The 23,722-nt window shown below is 34.5% G+C and overlaps 2 protein-coding genes across 3 annotated transcripts in view; one reads left to right on the forward strand and one right to left on the reverse strand.

The window, feature by feature from the left end:
* The window catches only part of LOC115984291, a 53,441-nt gene extending 37,093 nt beyond the window's left edge, over positions 1–16,348 (reverse strand). The window contains exons 1-4 of one of the 2 annotated variants that reach the window (XM_031107259.1): positions 15,919–16,343; positions 14,879–15,026; positions 14,320–14,413; positions 12,683–13,167 (exon numbers count right to left, since the gene is read on the reverse strand). In XM_031107259.1, coding sequence (XP_030963119.1) covers positions 12,902–13,167; positions 14,320–14,413; positions 14,879–15,026; positions 15,919–16,238 — 828 coding nt within the window. In that variant the 5' untranslated portion in view covers positions 16,239–16,343 and the 3' untranslated portion in view covers positions 12,683–12,901. Of the gene's footprint in view, positions 1–12,682; positions 13,168–14,319; positions 14,414–14,878; positions 15,027–15,918 lie in introns of those variants that run through there. The other variant, XM_031107260.1, reaches the window with a different exon arrangement.
* A 2,641-nt stretch (positions 16,349–18,989) lies between these two features.
* On the forward strand, positions 18,990–22,606 carry LOC115988034 (cell number regulator 6-like). Its single transcript, XM_031111665.1, has 5 exons — positions 18,990–19,080; positions 19,215–19,331; positions 20,416–20,530; positions 21,417–21,679; positions 22,202–22,606. The coding sequence occupies exons 2-5, from the start codon at positions 19,227–19,229 to the stop codon at positions 22,430–22,432; spliced, it is 714 nt and encodes a 237-aa protein (XP_030967525.1). The 5' UTR covers positions 18,990–19,080; positions 19,215–19,226; the 3' UTR covers positions 22,433–22,606.
* Positions 22,607–23,722: the final 1,116 nt, after the last annotated feature.

The following is a 23,722-nucleotide window of genomic DNA, read 5'->3' on the forward strand; positions in this document are numbered from 1 at the left end:
CTATTTTGGGTACACATTGAAGTACAATTTGAATATATGAAGAGAATCCACACATGCATGTGTCTCACAAGTTTGAAAATAATTGCCCCATCAGATAATCTATTCGAAAAATGGGACATGGTTAACGCAAAAATGAAAAAGAGCTCCGAAAGTGCATAGAATTTACCTCTCCATGGAGAAATTATTAGCCACAACAGAGGACTACGTGGATGTGCTGACTGGTCCTCCCAGCCAATGTTGAATTGCCATTTGGAGAAATAGCTGATGTCAGCTTTAACCACACAATAAACTTAAACTTGATTCTAGTTTGGATTAACCTAACTAGCTTACCTCTTAAAATCAAAACCAAAGTAAGCCACCCGCCACTTTAACCCAAACCACCAAACCAAACCAAACCCACTCGTGTATTTCACTATAATAGAATAGTTACATTCCCTCCTTTAATTGGGTTTTCCGCCGATAACAATTCCCTCTTTTGAATCCAAATTATTTTTTCAGAAATCAGTAAATTTTTCAGTCTTCTTGCAATACAAATCCTTCTCAATGTCATCTTTTTAATTTTGATAGTCTTGAAGTAAGTTTCACAAATCTAATTCATCATCATCAAATATCATCTCCCTCATTTTGCATTGCCGAATTGTTTGAGGTGGTTGTCCAAACACCACCAATGCAGCTAACCATGACTGATCAAGTTATTTAACAAAAACTCATTTCACTCTTCAATGTATAATTTTCTTGCTCTATTTTCACTCTATCTAGTTTATATTGGTGCCTTCTATGTATAGGAACAATAAGCACATATTCCTATTTAGCTGAGGGAGCTGGAGGGTTTGAAAATGTTGGATTTATAAAATGAGATTGCTATAATGTGGTGAACAAGCAAAAGTTAATCAATGTTGAGGCTAGGGATGCTCAAAGTTGAGTAAATCATTTTAAATAGAAGTAATTAGAAGATCCTATGTCTTTTTTATGCAATTCAAGTTGATGATGAAAATCAAATGACAAATCTTTTTTGGAGAGATGATAGATCAAGGATTGATTATATCTCTTTTGGAGATGTAATATGTTTTGACACTACATATCGAACTAACAAGTATAATATGATATGTGCTTGATTTGTAGGTGTCAACCATTATTGGAAGAATGTGCTTTTTGGTTGTGCTTTTTTATTGGATGAAACAAGTATTTCTTTACTTGGTTGTTTGAAACATTCTTGGAATCAATGGGAAATCAAAAACCAAAGACAATTTTTATTGACCAATGTTAGGCAATGAAGAATACCAAAATAACTGTGCTCCCCAATACATGTAATCGCCTATGCTTATGGCATATCTCAAAAAATACTGCAAAAAATTACCAAGGCATTATGGGATTCTTGAATTTAAGAGTAGATTTAATAAAATTCTTTATAATTGAGAGATAGAAACAAAGTTTGAGTCTTGTTGGGATGCCTTGCTTAGAGATTACAATTTGGTGGGCAATAAGTGGCTTAATTCTTTATATGAAAATCGCAAAAGATGATGTTTAGTTTTTAGCCATAACATTTTATCTACCAGAATGAAAGCTTTGTCAAGGAGTAAGAGTGTTAATAATATCTTTCAACATATGGTTTGTAGAACAATGAGGCCGAAAGAATTTGTGCACAAATATGAGAAAGCTTCAAAATATATGTGCATGAAAGAGTTAGAAGAAGATTTTCATTGCAAACAAGGTATGTCTTCGCAAATAGTTAAGAATTGAGGAATTTTGCAACATGCATTATCTGTTTATACACGTACAATATTCAAAAGATTTGAGTTAGAATTTTCTTCTACCTTGGGGGTCACACGCCAAGAAGATAATTCTGATGGTGTGTCTTTTTCCTATGAAGTTATTGAAGAGGGTGGTTGGAGGGTTCATGTTGTCCCCTTTAACTCCTCAAATAATGTTGTAACATATAGCTGTAAAAATTTTGAAACATTGGGATTACTATGTTGACATGCTTTGCGATTACTATGTTAACATGTTTTGCGAATACTTAATGTGAAAAATGTAACAGAGCTACTTGTTCAATTTATTTTGAAATGATGGACAAAAGATGCAAAAAAAGATAGTTTTATATGTGATCATGGCAAATCAGTAGATGCAAAGGATAAGTTGTCAATGACTTCACGTTGTAATGAAATAATGTGCTTAGTTTATGAATTTTTGACAAAAAGTGCAGCAACAACTCGACATACTGAAATGTGCAAAAGAAAATTTAGGGAGATGATTGATTTAGTTGAAAAAGATATGGCGGTGGGAAGAGATGGTGATGAGAAAGAAAATAGTTTTGTTGCTAATAATGTCATTGATGATGCTAAGAAGAAAAATTGCTCACTCAATAATTTGCTAATATTAAATCCCCTGTGTGTGCAACCAAAAGGAATCACAAATGCAAAAATCAAAAGCAATTTGGAGAAGCATAAAAGGAAGGCATTAAAAGATGTTACAAGATCAAGTAACTATTTTCTAAATTTTAAATAAAAAAAATGCTACTAGTATGATTTAAATATTTATTTGTTGTGAATTATTCCTATTATTTCCTCTCTTCTTTTTTTCTTTTTTTTTCTTTTTTCCTTTTGTTAGAACAATTGTCCACAGGAGAACTTTCAGCAAGCTCAGGCCTTGCACCCAAAGGCATTAGTTCTTTTCTAAATGCACTATAAGCAGCACATAAGTTCTATGAAAATAAAAATATTAATCTAGCACTATTTGTATTATCAATTCAGTTTTAATACCAAGGATTCTTTTCCAGAACAATTGATAGAGAAAATACCTTCACAAAGCTCAAACTATACACCATAACATAAAGTATAATACATTGACAATCAATGCACCCATTTAGTGTACCCATGGATGAAAACTATAATAATCAAGTATGTTCTATGCCCCTTGCATCCTTTATTTTATTTTATTTTTTAAAATTGATCATACATTTTGTATGTGCAAGTTAGACTATCAAGCTTGTAAAGGAATAAGCTATGGATCTTACAATACATTTAAGTGCAAAAGCTCATGAACAATAAAAATGGGAACTTTATCACTTTAGCATCTAAAGAAATGTAAAGGCAAAACAAGGAAAGTAAAGAAGCGTGTAACATACATGGAAAACCCAGTGTAGGATGAAAAACCATGGTTGAGTGAAGGACAGAATATCCTTCACTCCTTAAAACTTTCTATTATATGAAAGTTTAGGTTTATACATATGGTGATGTTCTTCCCAAAGAAAGCTTCCCTTTTTCCTCACTTTCCTACCCAAACTTCTACCTTTTCTCTCTATCTTTCTTGCCTCTTGCCCTAATTGTTAACCAACATGTTCCTCTTATAGTACGAGGAATATTGTTAGGTACATAAGGACAGGTGCCAACCCCTCATTCCCCTATTTAAACCCTAATACAGTTATTGTACTATACTATGGTTAAAGGAGAGAGAAGACATGCCAATGTCAGGGTAGTAGGATGAAGGGCAACTCTGCTACACTGTGGGGGACAAGTCATAGACAAGGAAAGGGACATCAGGGAGGTCAAGAGTGATACATGCGTCCTTTGTAGTGGTCTAACACAAATTCAACCAATGAGGGGTGTTCTATAGCTTCTAACCATAGTGGGTTGCTATCTTCCTTTTACGTTGGTACTAGGTGTCCATGCCAGGCGCATATTTCGCTCTTCCCCAAGATGGTCATGTCGTTGGCACAGGCTGAAAGTACTCTTCCTCAACCAACGTTCTTCCCCCTTTCCTCGCAGTTGGCCTACGTGTAGGGTTCGGATCCAGCCACATCAACACTCAAGTTTGCCTTGACTAGTGTAATGTACATTAGCCACCCTGATTATCAATTGCATTAATGCCCAATGCTATTGACAGTCACATATTTTCAGACTTCAATGCTCTTTGTAATCATGCTATTCAATTTTCAACAACAAAAAAATGGTTACTTAAAAAAAATGTCCAAGTAAAATTTATATAAATATATATATAAATTTTGGATTGGAGCCAAAACAATGCCCTCAAAAATTAACAAAGTTAATTATAATAAAAAATAGTGCAAACAAAAAAATTTATAAGGATGACATAAAAAAGAAAAAAAAGTAAACAAAATCTCACACTCACATCACGTGACAAAGGAGGCGGGGTTGTTTATGGCAGCCCAAACTTACTACCACAATGTCACATCTTTATACATATATACCAACAACAAAAAAGGTAGAATGCACAAAAGAAAAACACACAACAAAACACAGAGTACCAAAGAAAAAAAAGAGAGACACGGACAGAGAAAAATAGAAAGCAACATCAAGCAGAGAAAAGAAAAAGAGAAGAGCATACAAAGACTTGGAAAAAGTTTCAGCAATAGGTTTGTACGTGGGATTTCCGCAGTCCCTTCTTCTTTAAATCTCTCTCTCCCTCTTTCTCAAAACTAAATTTTTGTTTGGTAAAACATATAGGGTTAAGTTTCATGAGGAGTTCCTAACTCCATATATGAAACTTGAAGTTCGAGTCCCTGACTCGCAAATCCTATTTGTGGATTACCAAATAAAAAATCTCTCAAGCTTTAGTCCAAAGTATTCTCAAGTAGAGTCCTTGACACTACCAAATCAAATATATCAATGGAGTCCTTGACTCCACCAATTTAAATATTATAGTCCTTGACTTTACCATGATGAATTACATCAATGGAATCCTTGATTCTACCACTACATGGAGTCTTGACTCTACCAATTTAAAAATTGGAGTCTTTGACTCTCCCCTATTTAAACAAATTAATGGAGTTCTTGACTCCATCAATTTAAAATTATATGCTTCAACGGAGTTCTTGACTCCCAAAATTATTTTAAATAAAGTGGAGATTCTGAATTCCTTCAAATTCCAATATGACTAATTCTTTGGTATTCCTAATTTCTTAACCAAAATTGGAGTTTCCAATTCCTAAAATAAAATGTCCACAAAATTAATTTGAGGAAATGTTCCAATTCCCAATTTCTAAAACATGTTCATAAAAATAAAATTGCTTCAAAGGAGTTTTCTTTCCCTTAATTAAATTTGGGAACTTCAATCAAAATATCATTTCTTGTTAAAATTCCTACAAAGAAGCAAAAGAAAGAAGGGGAATTTTGTTTGGATATTCAATTTCTCAAAAAGAGAATCCTTGGTTCAATTTTCATATATGGAGTTCCTAATTCCATATATGAAACTTGAAGTTCGAGTCCCTGACTTGCAAATCCTATTTATGGATTACTAAATAAAAAATCTCTCAAGCTTTAGTCCAATGTTTTCTCAAGTAGAGTTCTTAACTCTACCAAATCAAATACATCAATGGAGTCTTTGACTCCAACAATTTAAATATTAGAGTCCTTGACTTTACCATGATAAATTGCATCAATGGAATCCTTGATTCTACCACTACATGGAGTCCTTGACTCTACTAATTTAAAAATTGGAGTCTTTGACTCTCCACCATTTAAACAAATTAATGAAGTTCTTGACTCCACCAATTTAAAATAATATGCTTCAATAGAGTCCTTGACTCCCAAAATTATTTTAAATAAAGTGGAGTTTCTAATTCCTTCAAATTCCAATATGGCTAATTCTTTAGTATTCCTAATTTCTTAATCAAAATTGGAGTTTCCAATTCCTAAAATAAAATGTCCACAAAATTAATTTGAGAAAATGGTCCTGTAAGGACACGATTTGCTCCACAGCCCAAATGGATGGACAATGGCCCAATGAGCTCAAAACAATGAATTTGTTAGAGAGTGGGCTTGAAACTAAACTTTCAATGAGTTAGGTAGATAATAATCACAATAGGTTAGTTATTGTTGGAAAGAACGAAACAAGCTGTTTTGAACAACAAAAGTTCTCCTCGGTCAAGTCCAAGGAAGGTTTGTTCTTATATATTTCACATAGACTTGTACAAAAATTACAGTTCTTGGGTACACAGTGATTTATCTCTAGGTTTTCTGATCATCTCTCTATAATGGGGTTTCACCCTTTTATACTACCTTCCCTTCTTTCATCTCAGTCCTCCATGTGTAGATCAGATTGTTAATCTTGATACTTGTCCCATCAGCACCTTCCTGAAGTCTTTGTGGGTAACTATAAGGCTGAAAGTTACTATTCAGGTATCACCTCCACATTAATGCAACTAGGGGGTTAGATGCAGATTATTCAATGCGGTGGTAGCAGCTTTCTTCCCAGATATTTCTCAATTCTTTGTTGACTCATCTCTTTTTTATGCTTATCCTTCTAAGCACGATTGCCTGCTGCCCAGTACTTGGTGGGTGGCCAGCCTCCTGGCCTCCACCCTGCTGGCCGAGGAGGTATTGTTCCTCAGACAACGTCCCCTGCTCATCATGACCTAATCTCTTCCTCAGCCCAATATCTGTCTGCCTTCATTTGTACTAGTTTGTCCTTGGGTTATTTGACGTCCTCAGGCGCGGCCTACGGCCCAATACCTATATCTGGGCCTTTCATCCCTATAAGTCCAATTCCCAATTTCTAAACTGTTTTCATAAAAATAAAATTGCTTCAAAGGAGTTTTCTTTCCCTTAATTAAATTTGGGAACTTTAATCAAAGTATCATTACTTGTTAAAATTCCTACAGAGAAGCAAAAGAAAGAAGGGGAGTTTTGTTTGGATATTCAATTTCTCAAAAAGAGAATCCTTGGTTCAATTTCCATAAAAACATGGGTTCTTGACTTATCCTTGAGATTAAAATAAATTACCTCACCCAAAAACAAAATTAAATCAGTGGTTAATTAAATACCAAGTATTTGACTTAAATGTCCATTATTTGAAGTGGACAAAATCGTATTTGAGTATTTGAAATCTAAAAACTCAATTTAAGAAATACTAATTGGCTTGATCCCCACCAAGGATACGTAGGCAACCTAAATAAATTGTTAGGTGCAACCACAAATAAATAAAAACACATCCTCTCAAACATGAAAATAAATAAACTTATATATGTACAAAGGCGATGTGGTTGGAATCAAAGGGTCTTCCCTTGAAACAAGAGATTGTAATTAAGAGATACATTATCTCAAATGGGCACTGCTTACATCAATAAAACCCATACACCAAAAGTCCTATGGGTGAAATTATGTTTGATGAATATTACTAAATAACAATTTTTGTTAAACTATTTTGTTAAACATAATTTAACATTTTTTGTTAAACATAATATGACAATTTTTGTTAAACATAATTTAACTATTTCTATTTATACATAATTTGTCAATTTTTGTTAAATATAATTTAACGGCAATTTTTGTCAACACATGCCTTGTGATGTTCAAAGTTGGGACACATGGCATTCGCGAGTGTTTCTAGCCATTTTGGTAACTCATCATTTCCCACACTTAGCAGACAAACATTAAGCTTCATAAATGTCGCATCTTTTCACTTGACCTTGGTGATTTAAAAAGTAAAGCAATCTTCCTTATTCTTCACTCCTTTTTGCATCCACACCTCCTTTCCTTACATAGAAAAAGAGAGCCTTCATTTTTTTTTTTTTTTAAATGGCTAGCCCTTCTTTAGCAGATTCCAACTCCCCAGACCATGACTCAGATTTTTCCAGTGTTGGCAACAATCCCCTGGTGGTTCCAGACCCCATTCCTCCTCTTCGCCCCCCCCCCCCCCCCCTCCATGTTTCCTTCTTAAGGTTGGGGAAACCTAACCTAGGGGGGAGGGTAATGGGAAAAAAAAGGAAGAGAGTGAATGAATACTTTCAAGTGAAAGCTAAAAAGAATACGAAAGACTAATGTTACACATTCAAAATAGACCTCCCAAGGCAAAAGAGCAAGCGTACAAACTCTTGAACTAATTCTAACTCAAGCACAGAGGCCTCTGACTACTCAAATGTCTTTGGAACAGATGAGTCTGATTCTTTAGAAGCTTCGGACTCTGGAAAGAAGGAGGAGGGATACCTTGGCCCAAACCACCCACAAAAGGATTTTGATGAAGACATTGATGCTTATGGGCACCGTTCTCCTTGAGTTTCCCGCCTCCAAACCTGTTTTTATGTAAACAAGCCATAATAGGCCTTAGGTTTGTAAGTTATTTTATATTTATTGTTTTGTTCTTTCTTTCTTTATTTATGTATTTATTACTAATTGTAAAGAAAAAGGGGTGATAGGCCATAAGGGCCAAACTTAATGTAAACCCCCATTTTTTGAATATATATATCTATTTATATAAATAAATAAATATATATATATATATATATATTTATACAATATAATTTTTTTCTAAAATTCTGAGTAGGAGATATGTGTATGTTTATTCTTATGTTTCTGTTTTTTTTTTTTTTTTTAAAATGATTAACAAGTCAAACTAACTTGCAAAAATGAACTTCCTGCATAAGAAAACAACACACAAACATGGTTAAGCAAAATACAAGGTGAAAAGTGCAAAAGGAACCTGTTGGTGATAGGTCATGCTTTTTCACAACTCCCTTAATGGCAGTTCCTTAGGAACCTGTAGGTGATAGGTCACACCTTTTCACAACTCCCTTAATGGCAGTATTTGCTTTGAGAACTGATTTGTCCAAGATTTTGCTGTCATCTAGCATTTCCCTTGCTAACACGTGTCAAAATTTTGAAAATGTGGTTCACTTTCAAAAGACTCCTTTTAGAGGGAAAACTTTTGCCTAAGGGTCCGTTTGTATGGAGGAGTGAAAAATTGAGAGGATGGAAAATTAGTGGGAGGATAGAAAAGTGGAAGGATAGAAACTATTTAGTTTTCCCTCGTGTGTGTTTGGTTGGAGGGATGAAAAAGTGGGAGGGTAGAAAACTATTTTGTTTAGTTAAAAAGAAAAGTGAGAGGATAGAAAATGTAGTTTATATAAATTGACTATTATACCCTTGTTACATAATAAGTAAGAAATAGATTTATTTGTACTCATTAAATAATATAAAATTTACCAATAATTATATTTTTCAATGAGAAGTGTTACGTTCACAACATTTTTCGCAATACTTTCACAATAAAATTTATGTGGAAAGTTGTTACCAGTTTTAATTTGAACCCACTACTGAAATTATTTTTTTACTCACCAAAATTAACTAATAACAATCTGTTACTTAAAATTTATTGTGAAAATATTGTGGTAACATTTCTCAAGATTTTTTATTCTTTATATTATTTCTCCTTTCTTAACCTTCATTTCATCCATATGTTTTTCTTCTCTCTCTTTTTTTTCCCTTGTTTTTCTCTTCCACACATTGTCCTTATCTCTATCCCCCTTCTTTTATTTGCTTTGTCTCCCTCATTCAAGAACGTTCCAAGCTTCCAGCACTAGCAGGCGCAGCTCTCATTCTCCAGCGCTCTTTCTCTGTTTCTTTTTTTCTTTTCTTTTCTTTTCTTTTTGTTTTTTTTTTAACTTGATTCCATAGGGCATTTGTGTAAAAATGCCATAAGTCCACTTTTCTCCCCACAATTTTCCTCCCGATTTGGGAGGATGAGATTTGTGGGCCCGGGAGAGAAAATTTTCTCCTAGGTTTTCCATCCTCAGTGTTTTCCTTCTTTTGTCAAACAATGAAAAACATTGTTTTCCACCCACTTTTTCTCCGTATGTTTTCCATCCTCCCTAAAATCACCCCAACCAAACACAGTGTAAAGTATATAAGGAGGGAAAAACTGTTGCCCTCTTCCCATCACTCTCATTTTTCCTTATCTCTTCTTTTCCGAACTCCAAACCTCAGAGTCAGCACAAAAAGATCTCATGGGCTTCAAACGTACTCTAAGATCTAGTTCTTCAAAAATCACCAAACCCTTAACTCCTAAAATCGGAAGACCGCTATTAGCAGGAGAAGAGAACCCTTCCATAAAGGAGCAATGGATCATTCCATCCTTCTTTGGAGATAACCCGTTTGATAAAAGTTTTGCTTGGGAATCTCTCCCCTATCCTGCGAAACCTCCTTACATGGCCTATGGAGAGCTTGATGATCTTTGGATCATGGACCTAGACTTGAAGCATATCCCTCAACTTGGCACTTGCAGAGGAGATTTTGACCCCACCACTAATATGGTTTTCAAATTTGATACCACAGTTTCTAAAGGCTGGAGGAGTTAATGTTGAATAGTGCTGACACATCCTTCTTTTATGGATATCCTCCAAAAAGTGCATCTAGTGCACACTGTGCTGGTGTTCTCCAGGCTAGACATCAATAAAGAAAGTGAAAGCCTCCTTTGCCTTTTGTGTCGATGGAATTCTACTACCCACACTTTCTTCACAGGGTCTCAAGAAATCTCCCCTTCCATTGAGGAAGTTTATAAGATATTGAGACTTCCCTTATTTGGGGATGGAGAGGTGGCTAACATTTCCTTATCTTCTGATAAGGCCAAAGCTGTAAAGTTTCTTGAGGATGCAGTAACGAAGACTTTGAAGAAGTCAGTTCGAAAGGTGGCAAGGAAAGAGAAAGCCCCTAGCAAGGAAGTGATGGAAGACACTAGTGTTGGTGTTGATAAAGGCTTCAAGGCCAACTTTTGGGGATGGATCAGATACTTCTAGAGGGAGTATATGCTGATGGTGTAAGTGAGAAAGCAACCACAGATTCTTTGAAAGAAGGTATAGAGTTTGTTGTGGGAGTAGGTAATTCTAGCTCTTACGAAGTTGAAGACTTTATTGCTTTCCTATTATCTCGCCATTTATTTGAAGGATATCCCCATGAAAGGATCCTAAGAAGACATTTCCCTCTAGTAGTTAAGTTGGCCAAAGGATACTCTTTCCCGCTTTTCCCTTATTTCTTAGGGACTCTATATGCCCATTTAGATCGTTTCACCCTCGACCTATAGCGCTCTTGGGGTCGATTCCAAGTGGAAACCTTTGTACGTACCTATAGCAATTTTGCAAATTTGGGTGTGGGAATGTTTTAAGAATTATGCCCCTGTTCCCAAAGCTCCAAGTTCCTTTAAAACCAGTTTGCCATCACCCTAGGGATTACCATGATCATAGCATTGGAATAAGGTTTTGGTACCCTCTAATAGCTTCCTTTACAAGATGCTAGATGACCCTACTAACTGGACAGACAGACCTTATTGGTGGATTTCCATCCTTGTTTCATTCCCTCAAGACTGAAACTGTTTCCCGTTATAGAGATTCCTCTTGGACTGAGGAGGAGCTCTCTTTTGTTGCATGTGCCTTTACTTGATATCTGGACTTGTACTGAGTCAAGATTAGTAAATGAATGCAGAGGAAACGGTTTCGTTATACCTATGTTTTTCAGGCATTAAATGCATTTGTAGTGTCTATTGATGTTTTTCCTTTGTAGGAATAGATGTTCTCTCTTTAATAACATTTTGAGAATCCCTAGCAGTGAAATTAGGTTGTAAATGGTGATTATAGCCGTCTGATAAATATTCTCTTGATCGAATCCACAGGTGAAAGATGTGAGTACGTTAGCATCCATCCTCAAGTTGCTGGGTACCATAGGCTCATTAGGGTGGTTTTTTTCTTTAACTTACATTATATTAATATGCTTGAAACCTTTAAGCTCAATAGATTTTAGGTCTATTGAGCTACACAATGGGACTTAACTTAATGGTTAAATGTGTACATAGAGGGCTCCTAATTTAGAGGTTCGATGGGCATGACAAGACAATAATTTTCTAAAAGTGAATGAACAGTAGGATTAGGAAATGGTTCCTATGCAGGCTTAGAAAATAGGAAGGCATTTGTGTAAGTACTGATAAATAGATAGGAAAACAAGTTTGTGAGCTTAACATCCTTGGAAATAAACATGTTTTAAAACACCTTGCCATGCCTATTTTGGGTACACGTTCAAGTCCAATTTGAATATACTTTATTGTTTTCTGGTGGGTGTTTTTCAATAACTTAGTTTTGGGAGGGAGGGCCTATGAAGAAAATCAGAAGTAGAGGGCATTGAGTGAATAGGTCATACGCAACTTGCTTGAGTGTCATTGTGTGGTTGGGTTTTAGGACTTAAACACGAGACAATCACATGAATTTAATTAAAAAAAACTTGTTGAGTTCACCAATCACAAGGTGCAACTTAATCACGTTGTAGACTTGGGTATCTCTAGACTTTCTCTTACTAGAAACAATGAAGAAAAATATAGATTGCTTTGCGTTGAGCCCAACTTTATCATTACAAAGTGTTTACTGTTCTGTTTTGTCGTCCTACCTTTCTCCTTGGACGTTCTATTTGGTGTTTTTATAACATGCAAATTTTCTTTTGGAGCACTTCAGATTTAAGAATACTAGATGCATGTGAAATGAGTAGATCGTGAAAGTTGGTAGGGCCACATGATTTGGTGTTTATATGATAAACGATACCTCATCATGTGCAGAAAGACCTCTTTTTGAAGCCCTTCTCATAGAGACTTGGTAATGTCACGATAATTAGCCTTTTATATACCGAGGTAACGACAATATATTATTGTTTAGACCTGAGAATGGGAAAACAATCCTTTTTAACCATGCATAAGCAACTCATTCATGTGAGTGGAAGAACAAAGATGAATCTAGAAAAAGCGAACCCAGCACTTGACTTGCTGCGTCTTTCAGATGCAGGGTTCACGACCTGAGATGTATGTAGCATTGTTCAATTGGTGTTGGATACTGCAGGCTGAAGCTGAATTGCAAACAGATAATGTTAAGGATGAAGTTAGCTTGGCAAACGTGGTCGAGAATATCCATTATAGAAGACTGGAAGTATGTGAGTTTTCCTTCAAGACCTTCAGGAATTTATTTATGAAACAAATGTAGGAGTTCAAATATTTGGAAACATAACCGTTTTGCAACATATACAATACAGGGGGAAAAAATGCTGAAATTAAATAGGTACTCATCAACTAATGGTGCCCCACTGTTGATCAAATAATGTGGTTTATTCTTGCATTCTTCTGCTTATGCTATGGTGATTCAAGCAGTTTGGACTCGAGCCACAACTGCAATCAGGAGGATCACAACAGAGAGAAGCAACGATGATCTAATTTTTTCCTCCATCTGCTCCTTGTTTGCTTCTGTGGGATTGTTACTCTTGGGAGGTTGAAATAGCTCGTTCACTAGAGACAGAAATTTCTCGATGAGCTCTATAACTTTTGCTTTTGTGGCATCCAAAATCCACATCAATATACGTGTTGCCAAGTCTGGCTCTTCATTAGAAATTAGAGGCCTCACATAATTAACTACATGGATAAAATGAGAATAAGTTAGTTATAGAAATGAGAAAGAAATTATAGGAATATTCACGTTATTGGTTAAGTGATCAAGTCTCACGATAATACTGACTAGAGTAACAAGTAGTGATAAAATTTTGTTGGATTAAACCCTCTGGGGTAAGCTTTTGAGTTAAGGTGTTGTTCCAACATGTTATCAAGCCCTCAAAAAAAGACCCTACGATGTTACTCTCAACTTTCACAAATCTAAAATCCTAATTGCAAGAAAGATTTCTATTTTATCCAAACCTGCATTAAAAAAATAAATAAATAAATAAATAAAAGAAAAAAGAAAAGAAAAAAACCACTGATTGCTCTAAAAAGCACTTCTAAAAACCACTGCCAAAGTCTTGAACAACACACACACAAGTAAAATCCTAAGATTCAATTCTCCAAGTTTTGTTGAGGTCTTTCATAAGGGCTTCTTCTTAAATTCATACATTGACCAAGCCTCGAACAATAATTTTCAAACTCTTAAATTTTATAGCAGCAAGGGCACAACTGTTATCTCTTTTGTGGTGTCAAATAACCACAACCATGTTTCTTCCCATAGTTCTATTCCATTCGCCTGTTGGATGTTTTCATGCTACAAGTCTACTCCAAAGTTGTATTTTTATTAACATATATGATAACACCACCACCAACACATAATATCCAAAGGCCATTTAATGGTTGAGATAGTTGGTTCTAGAGAAATGAAACTCCCATGAGAGTGAAAATCACATGCAGAGTTTCTCTACAAATGAGAGGAGATAGGGATCAAATGGCCTGAATACTCAGGGCCTTTTTATATACCCTTATACCCAATCGGAGAGTTGTAACTTTAGGAACAAACACAACCCTCTGTAGAGTCATATCCATTCACTAGAGAAACTAATTGCATTGGAAGTTATCACCACTCTACTTCTCTAGGAGACAAAGTAGGAAATTTTATATGAGGGAATGCCACCATTGTTGTGGTGTGATTACCCCCTCCAATACCAACAGAGATGCATCTAGCCATAGGACAGACACAGTATTTTCCAATTGAAAGAGTCGCTTGGCCAAACAAATAAAAGAAAAGAATTTATTTCTTGTGCATCTATTAAAACAAACCAAATATGTGATGAGAATAGAGAAAACCTGCGTAGGGTGTCCATTGAAACTCTCGAACTGACTCGTTCCTCAAAATCGCATCCCAAACGGCTTTATCAGATGCTAGAGAAACCACTAGTCGCTGCATTCAAGTTAGATTCCTTAAAGAGACGTACATTAGCAGGAAAAGATTCCTACTTTCTGTAAAGAGAAAGAAAAAAAAGAAAGGAAAAGAAAAACAAAACATACCAATTTTAAGTATTTGAAACCCATTATTTGATTTATATATGGTTTTTTGAATTGGAAAAGAAATTTGCATAGACGAAATGACATTATCCTTACAGTTGAAACAAGTAAGAGTCTAAAGATGAAAATAAACATTGATCCAAACAAAACATCAGCAAAGAAGAGGAGAGGGATGAATAGGAACAAGGCGTTTGGAACTTTGGTAAGGTACAATCACTTCTGAAGGACTCATCTTTGAGCCAATCATGTCAGAAATGCTTTTGGTAAAACAATTTTCAAATTCTAAGATTATCCAAAGGGAGAATTGGACCTTGACCAAGTTTGAAGAATGCTCACATTAAAGTCAAAACCAAGAATTCACCTTAACAGTGGGATCTGTTTGCAGCAATTGAAATGCATCACAAAGCCTTCTGTATCCCTGAGATAGCAATAGTCTCGGATCAAAATAATCCAGTTTCTGCTCAAGCCATTTCAACTCTGACCCAGATGAGGATTTCCCAAGCATAAAACTGTTTAAGAAAGCAATCTGATCAGAGAAATTGTAGTTCAAGCTAAGGGTAATCTATTTTTTATGGAATGTAAATTGAAACAGTGTAAAGGATTTATTCAAGTAATAAAAGCCAATTATCCTTACAATCACCTTGGTATTGTTTTAAAACTTATCCAAGACAAGTTAAACTTGAGAAATAGAAGTTGGTACTGGAACATAAATGACCTCATCAACTACTGGAATCATTCAAAGTGACATCAGGGATACAAATTTTTTCCAGCAGAAAATTCAATTTTTTAGAATGCTTCTTTTTGAAGTTCTATCTTGAACAATAAACCATGGTTTTAACTTCTAATAGGAAAGTTGCCCAGATCAGTCTGAATAAGGTTACACGATACTGCTTAAGAATGGAGATATCCTAATTTGGTATGTGGGACCTTGAGCACAGATAACCTAATTTCACAATGTAGCAGACCTGGACAGCAGCAAAAAGCTGCAGAAAAATCCGAAATGAAAGTGTATTATTAGGTAAAACTCATATATTGTATGCTTCATAGCACTTCAAAAATTTTGCCAATTTGTAATACATACTAATTAAAGAATTAAGCTGAGTCAACAGTCCTGCAGATATATGAGCTCTCTTATTTTGTAAACTATTTCCAAATAACCCAAATTAGCAACCTAAAAATTTAATTTCAATAAGAACTTAAAGTAGTCTTCCAAATTGAATCATTAGGACTAAAAAAATTTAACAAAAGGATAACCAAAATAGAGATAAGGCAGTGACATAGTCGATTTTTTTTTTATTAAACTGGCATTAGAATTTAGATGCAGATTTTTCAATATTACAAAAACAGAAATCATGCATAATCACAGAAAAGAAGCAGAATTGAAATACCACTACTGCTCACTTTTGGAGGGCATGAATTGCATTTTCAATCTCCAACTGGGATGGAACTTGTCCAAAAACAGGATTATAGAGAGACCCAGTTGCTCTTTTTTCTTCTCTTCCATCCAAAGTCTCCAGTTTTCCACAAGTTTCACTGTGGCTGGAGCATCTAGTAGCAGAACAAGATGTTGTAAGATTTCCAGCAAAAGTTGCTGAAACTGGAAGGTTTAGATTATTTTTAGAAGAAGAAGAAGAAGAAGAAGGTGGTACATAAGGAAGATTAGAGGAAGAAGTTTTGAACTGCATCGTAGGAAGGTCAATATGCAGTGCTCCTCCACCCATGGCTTCTCCCCTCTACTGAGTGTACTCCTTATCTTCTCTTTCCAATTTTGGTTATATCCTAGGCTAGATTGAACTGAAGTGTACGAAAAGTTGGTGGAGAGTGTGGGCACACGTGCTACTTAAGTTGTAAGTTTAAGCAGTGTGTGAATCTATTTCTTATTAGTATTACGTGTCAAAGTCTCAAATCTCAAGAAAATGGGTCTAAGATTTGCTCCATGGTGATTGCCTGATAGCTCATATTAGTGGATAGCAGCAGCCTTGGTGTCAAAAATTTTAGCTTTTTGCAAAAAGCTATTTTACCTATTTTACTAATTTATTTTATTAAATATTCAATATTACAGTAATTTTATTTTAGTATTTAATATATTAAAATAATATAAATAATATAATAAAAATAATATATCTGCTACAATAAACAACAACTACAATCACGACTATATAAAATATTTTATATTGCTACCGTGCAGAGCTATTCAAGAGCTAAAAATTTAGCTACGGCTCCACCAATGCAACCCTATTTATGTAGTTTGTAGTGTTAAAAATAGCATTTTAACAAATACATTTAGCCTAAATTGTGTGAAAATCTCTTGTTCTAATCGAATTCCACCTTCACCAAAAACTTTGGTATATGCTAAAAAAACAAGAGGGAATTCTTTTTTAACATTGCACTGTACAATGTAAATTTACATAATAGATATACAAAAAATAGTAAATATTATACATTTTTTACAAATGTGTATAACATTTGGTGTGTCTACAATGTAAATTTATATTGCAAGTATGATGTATCCTGGGGAGTGAAAGTGCTAGTGATATGATGAAATTAACTTAATATTAAAAAATGCAAAACTTTGGTTAGATTATTTAAAACATATGAAATTACAATATACTCTCTTCTTATGTTTTCCCCCTTTTCAATATTAAATAAATCTTTTTACCCTCTTTATTACATCAATAAATGCACTTTATCAGCAAACTTGCAAATTGAGTTCTTATATTGGGTCCCATAAGAATATGTTAAACATTAAAATCAACGTGACTAACATTTATACAAGTACGCAACCACATCATACCAACGTTTTTCTTGAGTTAATGCTTTGTCTTAATCAATTCCATTCAATTAATTCTAAAAAGGGAAAAAAATCCATTTAATTGAATTTGGGATTGGGATTGGGATTGGGATTGGCTCAAAGTCTTTAATAAATATACACCATGAATCTATTTTTGGTAGCAGTCAAAACCAACAAGTAATTTACAAAAGTTCTATCCAAAAGAAAAGTTATTAAAAGTCTTTTGGTCTCAAATTAAAAAAAAAAAAAAAAAAAAGAATTAGGACCATACCTTTCCTTTGTCCAAACTCCAACTCAGGATTTAATCATTTACTTAAAATAGTAATCTTTATAGTGATTGAACATTATTATTACAAATAATAAGACAAAATAAAAGGAGGGACGGAAGAAAGAAATAAGAAGAAGATAAATTATATTTTAAATCAAATAGTTTTATAAATTAGGGGCCATATAAACCACTTTTTTTTAAAGAGAGTTTCAATCTATGAAGTTTGCTTCTGATGATAACTTTTCATTGTTAGATCAAGACACCAATCAATTTTTTGTTTAGACTGGAATTGAACCATAGATCTCTTATTCAACTATAAAAATTTTTACCAATTGAGTTAATTGGAATTCACAGGGATCGTATAAACTTAAATCTTGAACTTGCAAAAGTTTCAAATCAAAGCCTATATTTTTAAAAACATTTAAGGCTGCAATTTGAAACCTTTGAGGTTATGGGTCCAGATTGGAGATAGCAATAAGGTGTAAAATGTAATTTACTTATTATTTACTAAATTAACCAAACCAAGTTTTAATTGAGTCTTAATTTGTATGGGCCCTGGCGCATGCAACAATGTTATTCTGAAAAAGGACAACTAAGATTCAATGTTGATAATTAGGGATGGAATTGAATTGCGTAGCTTGGCAAAAAGTGAGAGTGTGCCACTAGAGACTGTGAGTGATTGTGTGAAAAATCGGTTCATGTATAAGCATTTTCTTTCAAAATCATAAATTTTTTGCTTCTAAGTTTTGTTTGATGTGAGAGACGGTTTCCCACACCTATTTGTTTCTATTGGGGTCAACCCGTGTGAATGAGTACGATCATGTTGGTACCTCTCAAAATGACCAGTTTAATTAATTATATTTTTCTTATAAATAGAAGGTTTTACATGGAATTGTCGCTTATTTTATTGAAAAGGAAACAAAATAAAGAAAACCATGTGATGCAATGTTATTTATTACATGGTTTCTTTCTCCCCTTATCCTCTTCCATTTTCTTTACCTTTCACAGTCTCAAACTTTTGGTTTATGGTTGGTTACTCTCAATGGTGTTAACCCTTATCGAAGTTACAATTGTTGAAATCAATGAGACCAACTAAACTTAGTTCTTATACTTGGGTCGACATTCCCGTTGATCTTTGTGGGAATGATTTCCTACTTCCTTTGATATCCACTCGACATATTTACATCGAATGACAGGTTTAGGTGCAACTCCGAGTTTGACCAATTTGTGATCACCTATACCATAATCATCCTTTTAAAAAATATATACATAATAATAAAGTTTTAACTAACTAACTAACAACGTGTTGAAGTTAAAGACATGAAAATAATAATATGGAAAGTCCAAAATATAAAACCGAAAACCGCTCTACTATAAGATTTTGGTAAAATCTAAAAACTATAAAAAATGATTTCAGTATGAGACAGAGGAAAAACCTGTCCACTTTGAGATTTGAAAATTAATTGATTTGTAAATTTGTGAAAGCCCATTAAGGCATTAACAGGTCTCTCCCCTTCATCTCATTTCCATTTTTTCTTTCTTTCTTTTCTTTCTCATTCATTCACATTCTCCATTTCCTTATAAACACATTTTCTATCTCTCTCTGTGATTTTGTGTTGATTTGTTTGTTGAGATCAGATCACAGATCAAATGGGTGATGGGAATGCATCACGTTACGTGAAGTTGGTCAGAGATCAAGCCCCTGCCGAAGATATCACCCCTGGAGAGCTTAACCAACCCATTCAAGTCCCTCAGGTTCTCTCTCTCTCTCTCTGTCATCAAATTTTTTTTTTTTTTTTTGATAATTCTGATTCTTTGAATTACATATTCTTGTTTGTATGTGTGTATGCGAAAATGGGTTTGTGTTGTTTTTTTTGTTTCTCATGCCATTCGGGTCAATGCTGCGATGTTTTTACTCTGTTTTTTTTGTTTGTTTTATAAACTATTAATAGTTGTTTTCACTTTTTGTTTTTGTTCTGTTTGGTTGCCGAGAAAATGGGAAGGGAAAGATTTGTTGGGGAAGCGTTGAAAAAAACAATGTGATTCGTGTATTGTGTCTCATTTTCCGTTTCCACACTTTTCCCGCTAAATTTCTCATCTCTGTTAACCTTTTTGCGGTGGATGCTTGTATGAATGTAAGTATTAAATATATAATTTGAAGGTTTGGATATTTGAGTGTATTGGCGGTCATGGGGTATTCAATTCAATGACTATATTGAATATCTTAGGCCCCGATTAGTTTCTTGCTTTTACCTTAACCAACGGGGTTGCAAATTGTATTAGATATAATATATTGAACATGTGGCTGACCCTGACTAATTTGTCAAGAATCCATAGCCGACACCAAAAATTTGGGACTAAGTTTTTGTTGTTGTTGTTGTTGTTTTATAATGAACAATTTGAATAGTGAAAGCCTTTGGAATGAAAGCCATATTTTTATATGGATGAATACTTGTTAGAATTATGATTAAATTTACTATTTTCTATCAGCTTAAGTCTTGGAACAATCGGTAATTTATCAATACCCAATTTTCCATAAACAAGGCTATATTTTTTTAATGAGTTTAGTGGAATTTTTTATTCCTTTGTCTTGTTTCTCGTTTTCTAATTTGTTGGCCTTTTAGATTTTAGAGAATAGATTCATTGTTGCTGTTCTCTTGTATACTTCTTGTGTAATGGTTGTGGCCCTTGCTGCTTATTTATAAATACATTATTTAATTACATTAAAAAAAAAGGAAGAAGAAAAAAAAAGTGTGATTCCATTGCATGGATTCCAATCAGAACATGAATATCATTATTTATTCTTTTTTAATAACTGATTCTATCTCCTATTGAACAGTTAGCCATCCATAGATGTATTGAATGTGGGCAACCCCTACCCGAAAGTTACCAGCCCCCCTCTGATGAAGATTGGACAACTGGGATTTTTGGCTGTGCTGAAGATACTGAAAGTTGTAAGACTATTATCTGCTTCAATATTATGGACTTGACATTCAAATTATGATTCATTGGCCTTTTTTCGTTTGGAATTCATCATAATTTGACATTTATGGTAATATGGAATTCATGATTCTTCTGATTTTTTTTTTCCATAAATTTTTTTATACCAAAGTGGATTGATGGAAAGGCACTGATTAGGTGCGTGTTGCAGAATTGTGTTTGGAAGCCGTTAAGACACCTTTATGGAAAGGGCAGATGTAGGGAAAATACACTAGGAAGGAAATTGAATCTAGAAAATTTGTGTCATATTGAAATCATCTAATGGGGGAAAAAAAGGCCTAATAATTAAGATATGCATGTGAGTGTACATTTGTAATTTGTGAATCTTTCTTACTTATGGTTGAATTAAAACTAATATAAACTAACAAATGAGTCCGTTAACTTTACCCTGCTCTCTTCAAGTCCTAGTTGATTGCATTCATCTGTTCTTTTTATTGAACTTCTATTCAAATTACAATTATTTCAGTATATGACTCTACTTCTACTATGTAAGCATTCTTTAAAAAGGTCAAGAGAATTATTTCTTTTTAAGGTCATGCTTGGAGAAGTTATACTTCCCCTGGCTTAAAATGGCCATGATATGAAGTGTTAGGAAATTGAAATTTCTTTTGTGCAGGCAACCATTGCTTCCTCAGCAGGTTTTAAGGCTATTACTCACACAGGAAGCAGCATTTCATGATGTTAATTCTTTTTCTAAATTGATTTAGTTCTTCAATTGCTTAGATTTTAGAACATGCAGTAAAAGAAAGAGGAGAAATGTAATACCTTTTGGGTTTGTCTACCATGTTTGTTTTGTTCATGGTTGTTGATCATTCTAAAATCACTGTGGTTTTGTTGCAGGCTGGACTGGACTGTTCTGCCCATGTGTGTTGTTTGGGCGTAATATTGAAAATTTGCAAGAAATTCCTTGGAAGAATGCCTGCGTTTGTCATGGCATGTGTGTTGAAGGTGGAGTTGCACTTGCAGCTGCAACTGCTTTATTCCATGGTATTGATCCCAAGACATCATTCCTCATTTGCGAGTGCCTGTTCTTTGCTTGGTGGATGTGTGGCATCTACACTGGTTTGTTTCGACAGTCATTGCAGAAGAAATACCATCTCAAGGTAATTTGATTTTCTCTTTTATTATTATTTTGAATTTAATACTTGAAAAGGCAATATCTAGTATAATATCTTATAGTTTCATGCCAGGAAATGTGGTTATTACCATCAATATTAGCCCTACCTTAGTCAATGACACTAAATTCAAGCAGTGTACCACTTCCATGATCTATTATAAGCACGAAAACTAGTTTATATTCACCAATTTCAACATTTGAATGTGAGATATTCAGATTGCTCTTTACATTTATGATGTGCTTCATGAGATGACTTAATCAAAAGAATAACTTGGTCTTGGTCATGGACAGTTTTAGACAACTGAACATGACAGTTCGAGCCCAAGATTTTGTTGTGAACATTACATTTGAGCCCAGATTTTGTTGTTGAACACCCGAAGATTGTTTTGGTAAAGAAAAGCTAATGGAGATTTTCATTTTTACATAGCATCATCTATCAATGTTATAGCATCATCCATGGATGTTTGCTGGGGGTTATTTGCTGAGTCATCATGTTGCTTGTTTGCAGAACTCACCATGTGATCCCTGCCTGGTGCACTGCTGCCTGCACTGGTGTGCCATATGTCAGGAGCACAGGGAGTTGAAGAACCATCTATCCGATAATGCCGCTGTGTCCATGACCGTTACCAACCCTCCAGCAGTTCAAGAGATGAAGACTGGTGAGAATAAGGAGTCTGCATCATCTGCGTCATCTTCTGGAAATGGTGAACGCAGGGATCTGGAAATTCAGCCTTTGTAGGATATTCAATTTACTTATACATAAGTCCAGCATTCTCTCTCTCTCTCTCTCATTTCTATTTGTTTTTGTGGACCAACTTGTGCCGACCTTTATGTCAAAGAGCCAAGTTTTTTTGGTGTTCGAAAAATACTATATATCAAGTTGACTGGCATCATAAGTTGGCAACAATGTAATACCAAGATATATTTGAAAATGAATTTGAACATCAATTAATTGAGCCACAGGTTAGCAGCTCTAGTGAATGGGAGTTAATATGAAGTCCAAGTCAACTTCTTTGACTTGTGTTTCTCTCATGTACTACGGCTCTTTGCAGTTTATGGCATTGTGGGAGTTACTGTAAATCTCTTGTGGCTTGTTTGCAAGGTTAAACCTCTCATGTCATGCCTGGCAGAGGATTACGGTTTGTTGGCTGTAGATTTCAAATAAGCAACTGTGGACACAGCAATTTACAATTTGGAGGATCTATGATGGAAGTTGAAGTTGATGGAGCAGGAGGGTAATGAAATTCAGTTGAATAATAAGGATTTGGGGGAGTTTGCAAAACACAGCCCAATTTACATACTGTGCTACTGCTATCACATTGGAACCATTTTCTGCCATAGGTGTCTCAGGGTTTTTTCCATTTGTTATGCTGATGACCCCATCAGGACAATCAGAAGATAAACAAGTGCCAACCCTTTAGGTGGTAATGTGTTCTTTAGCAAAACGAGTGTGGATGCATCTTATAACACAACTAAACCACATTGGAAGAAGCAGATTCAAATTTTTCTTTAAAAATTTCAAATGAATTTTTAAGGATTCAACACATTATAATCCACAAGAGTATTGGATTTCATGTTACAGATCATGATCTAATGTCAATCTCTGAGATAAAACTAGTCAATCCCGGAAAGAACATGTGTAGAAGTTCAAAAACAAAACTCATATCTATAATTTATACAGAGATTCGTATACAATTAGATCAAAATATTCAGGAGTGCCTAGGCTTTCGACATGGTGCCAGACTGCCAATCACAAACTCATATCCCTCAAGTAAAATTGCTTCAAATTTGTCAATATATAGACATATATATGTGTGTGTGCATGCGCACGTGCGCGTGCATGCTTTATAACAACTAAATCACATTGGAAGAAGCATCTTCAGAGTAAAAAAATTAAAATTAAAATGAATTTAAAGATGTAAGAGTCAACACCTTATAATCCACAAGGGAAAATTAACACAAAATTAAAGATGTAACACATTATAATCCACAAGAGTATTGCCTTGGGTTTCATGTTGCAAATCTGAAT

This window comes from Quercus lobata, chromosome 4, assembly GCF_001633185.2.
Source record: "Quercus lobata isolate SW786 chromosome 4, ValleyOak3.0 Primary Assembly, whole genome shotgun sequence".
NCBI lineage: Eukaryota > Viridiplantae > Streptophyta > Magnoliopsida > Fagales > Fagaceae > Quercus > Quercus lobata.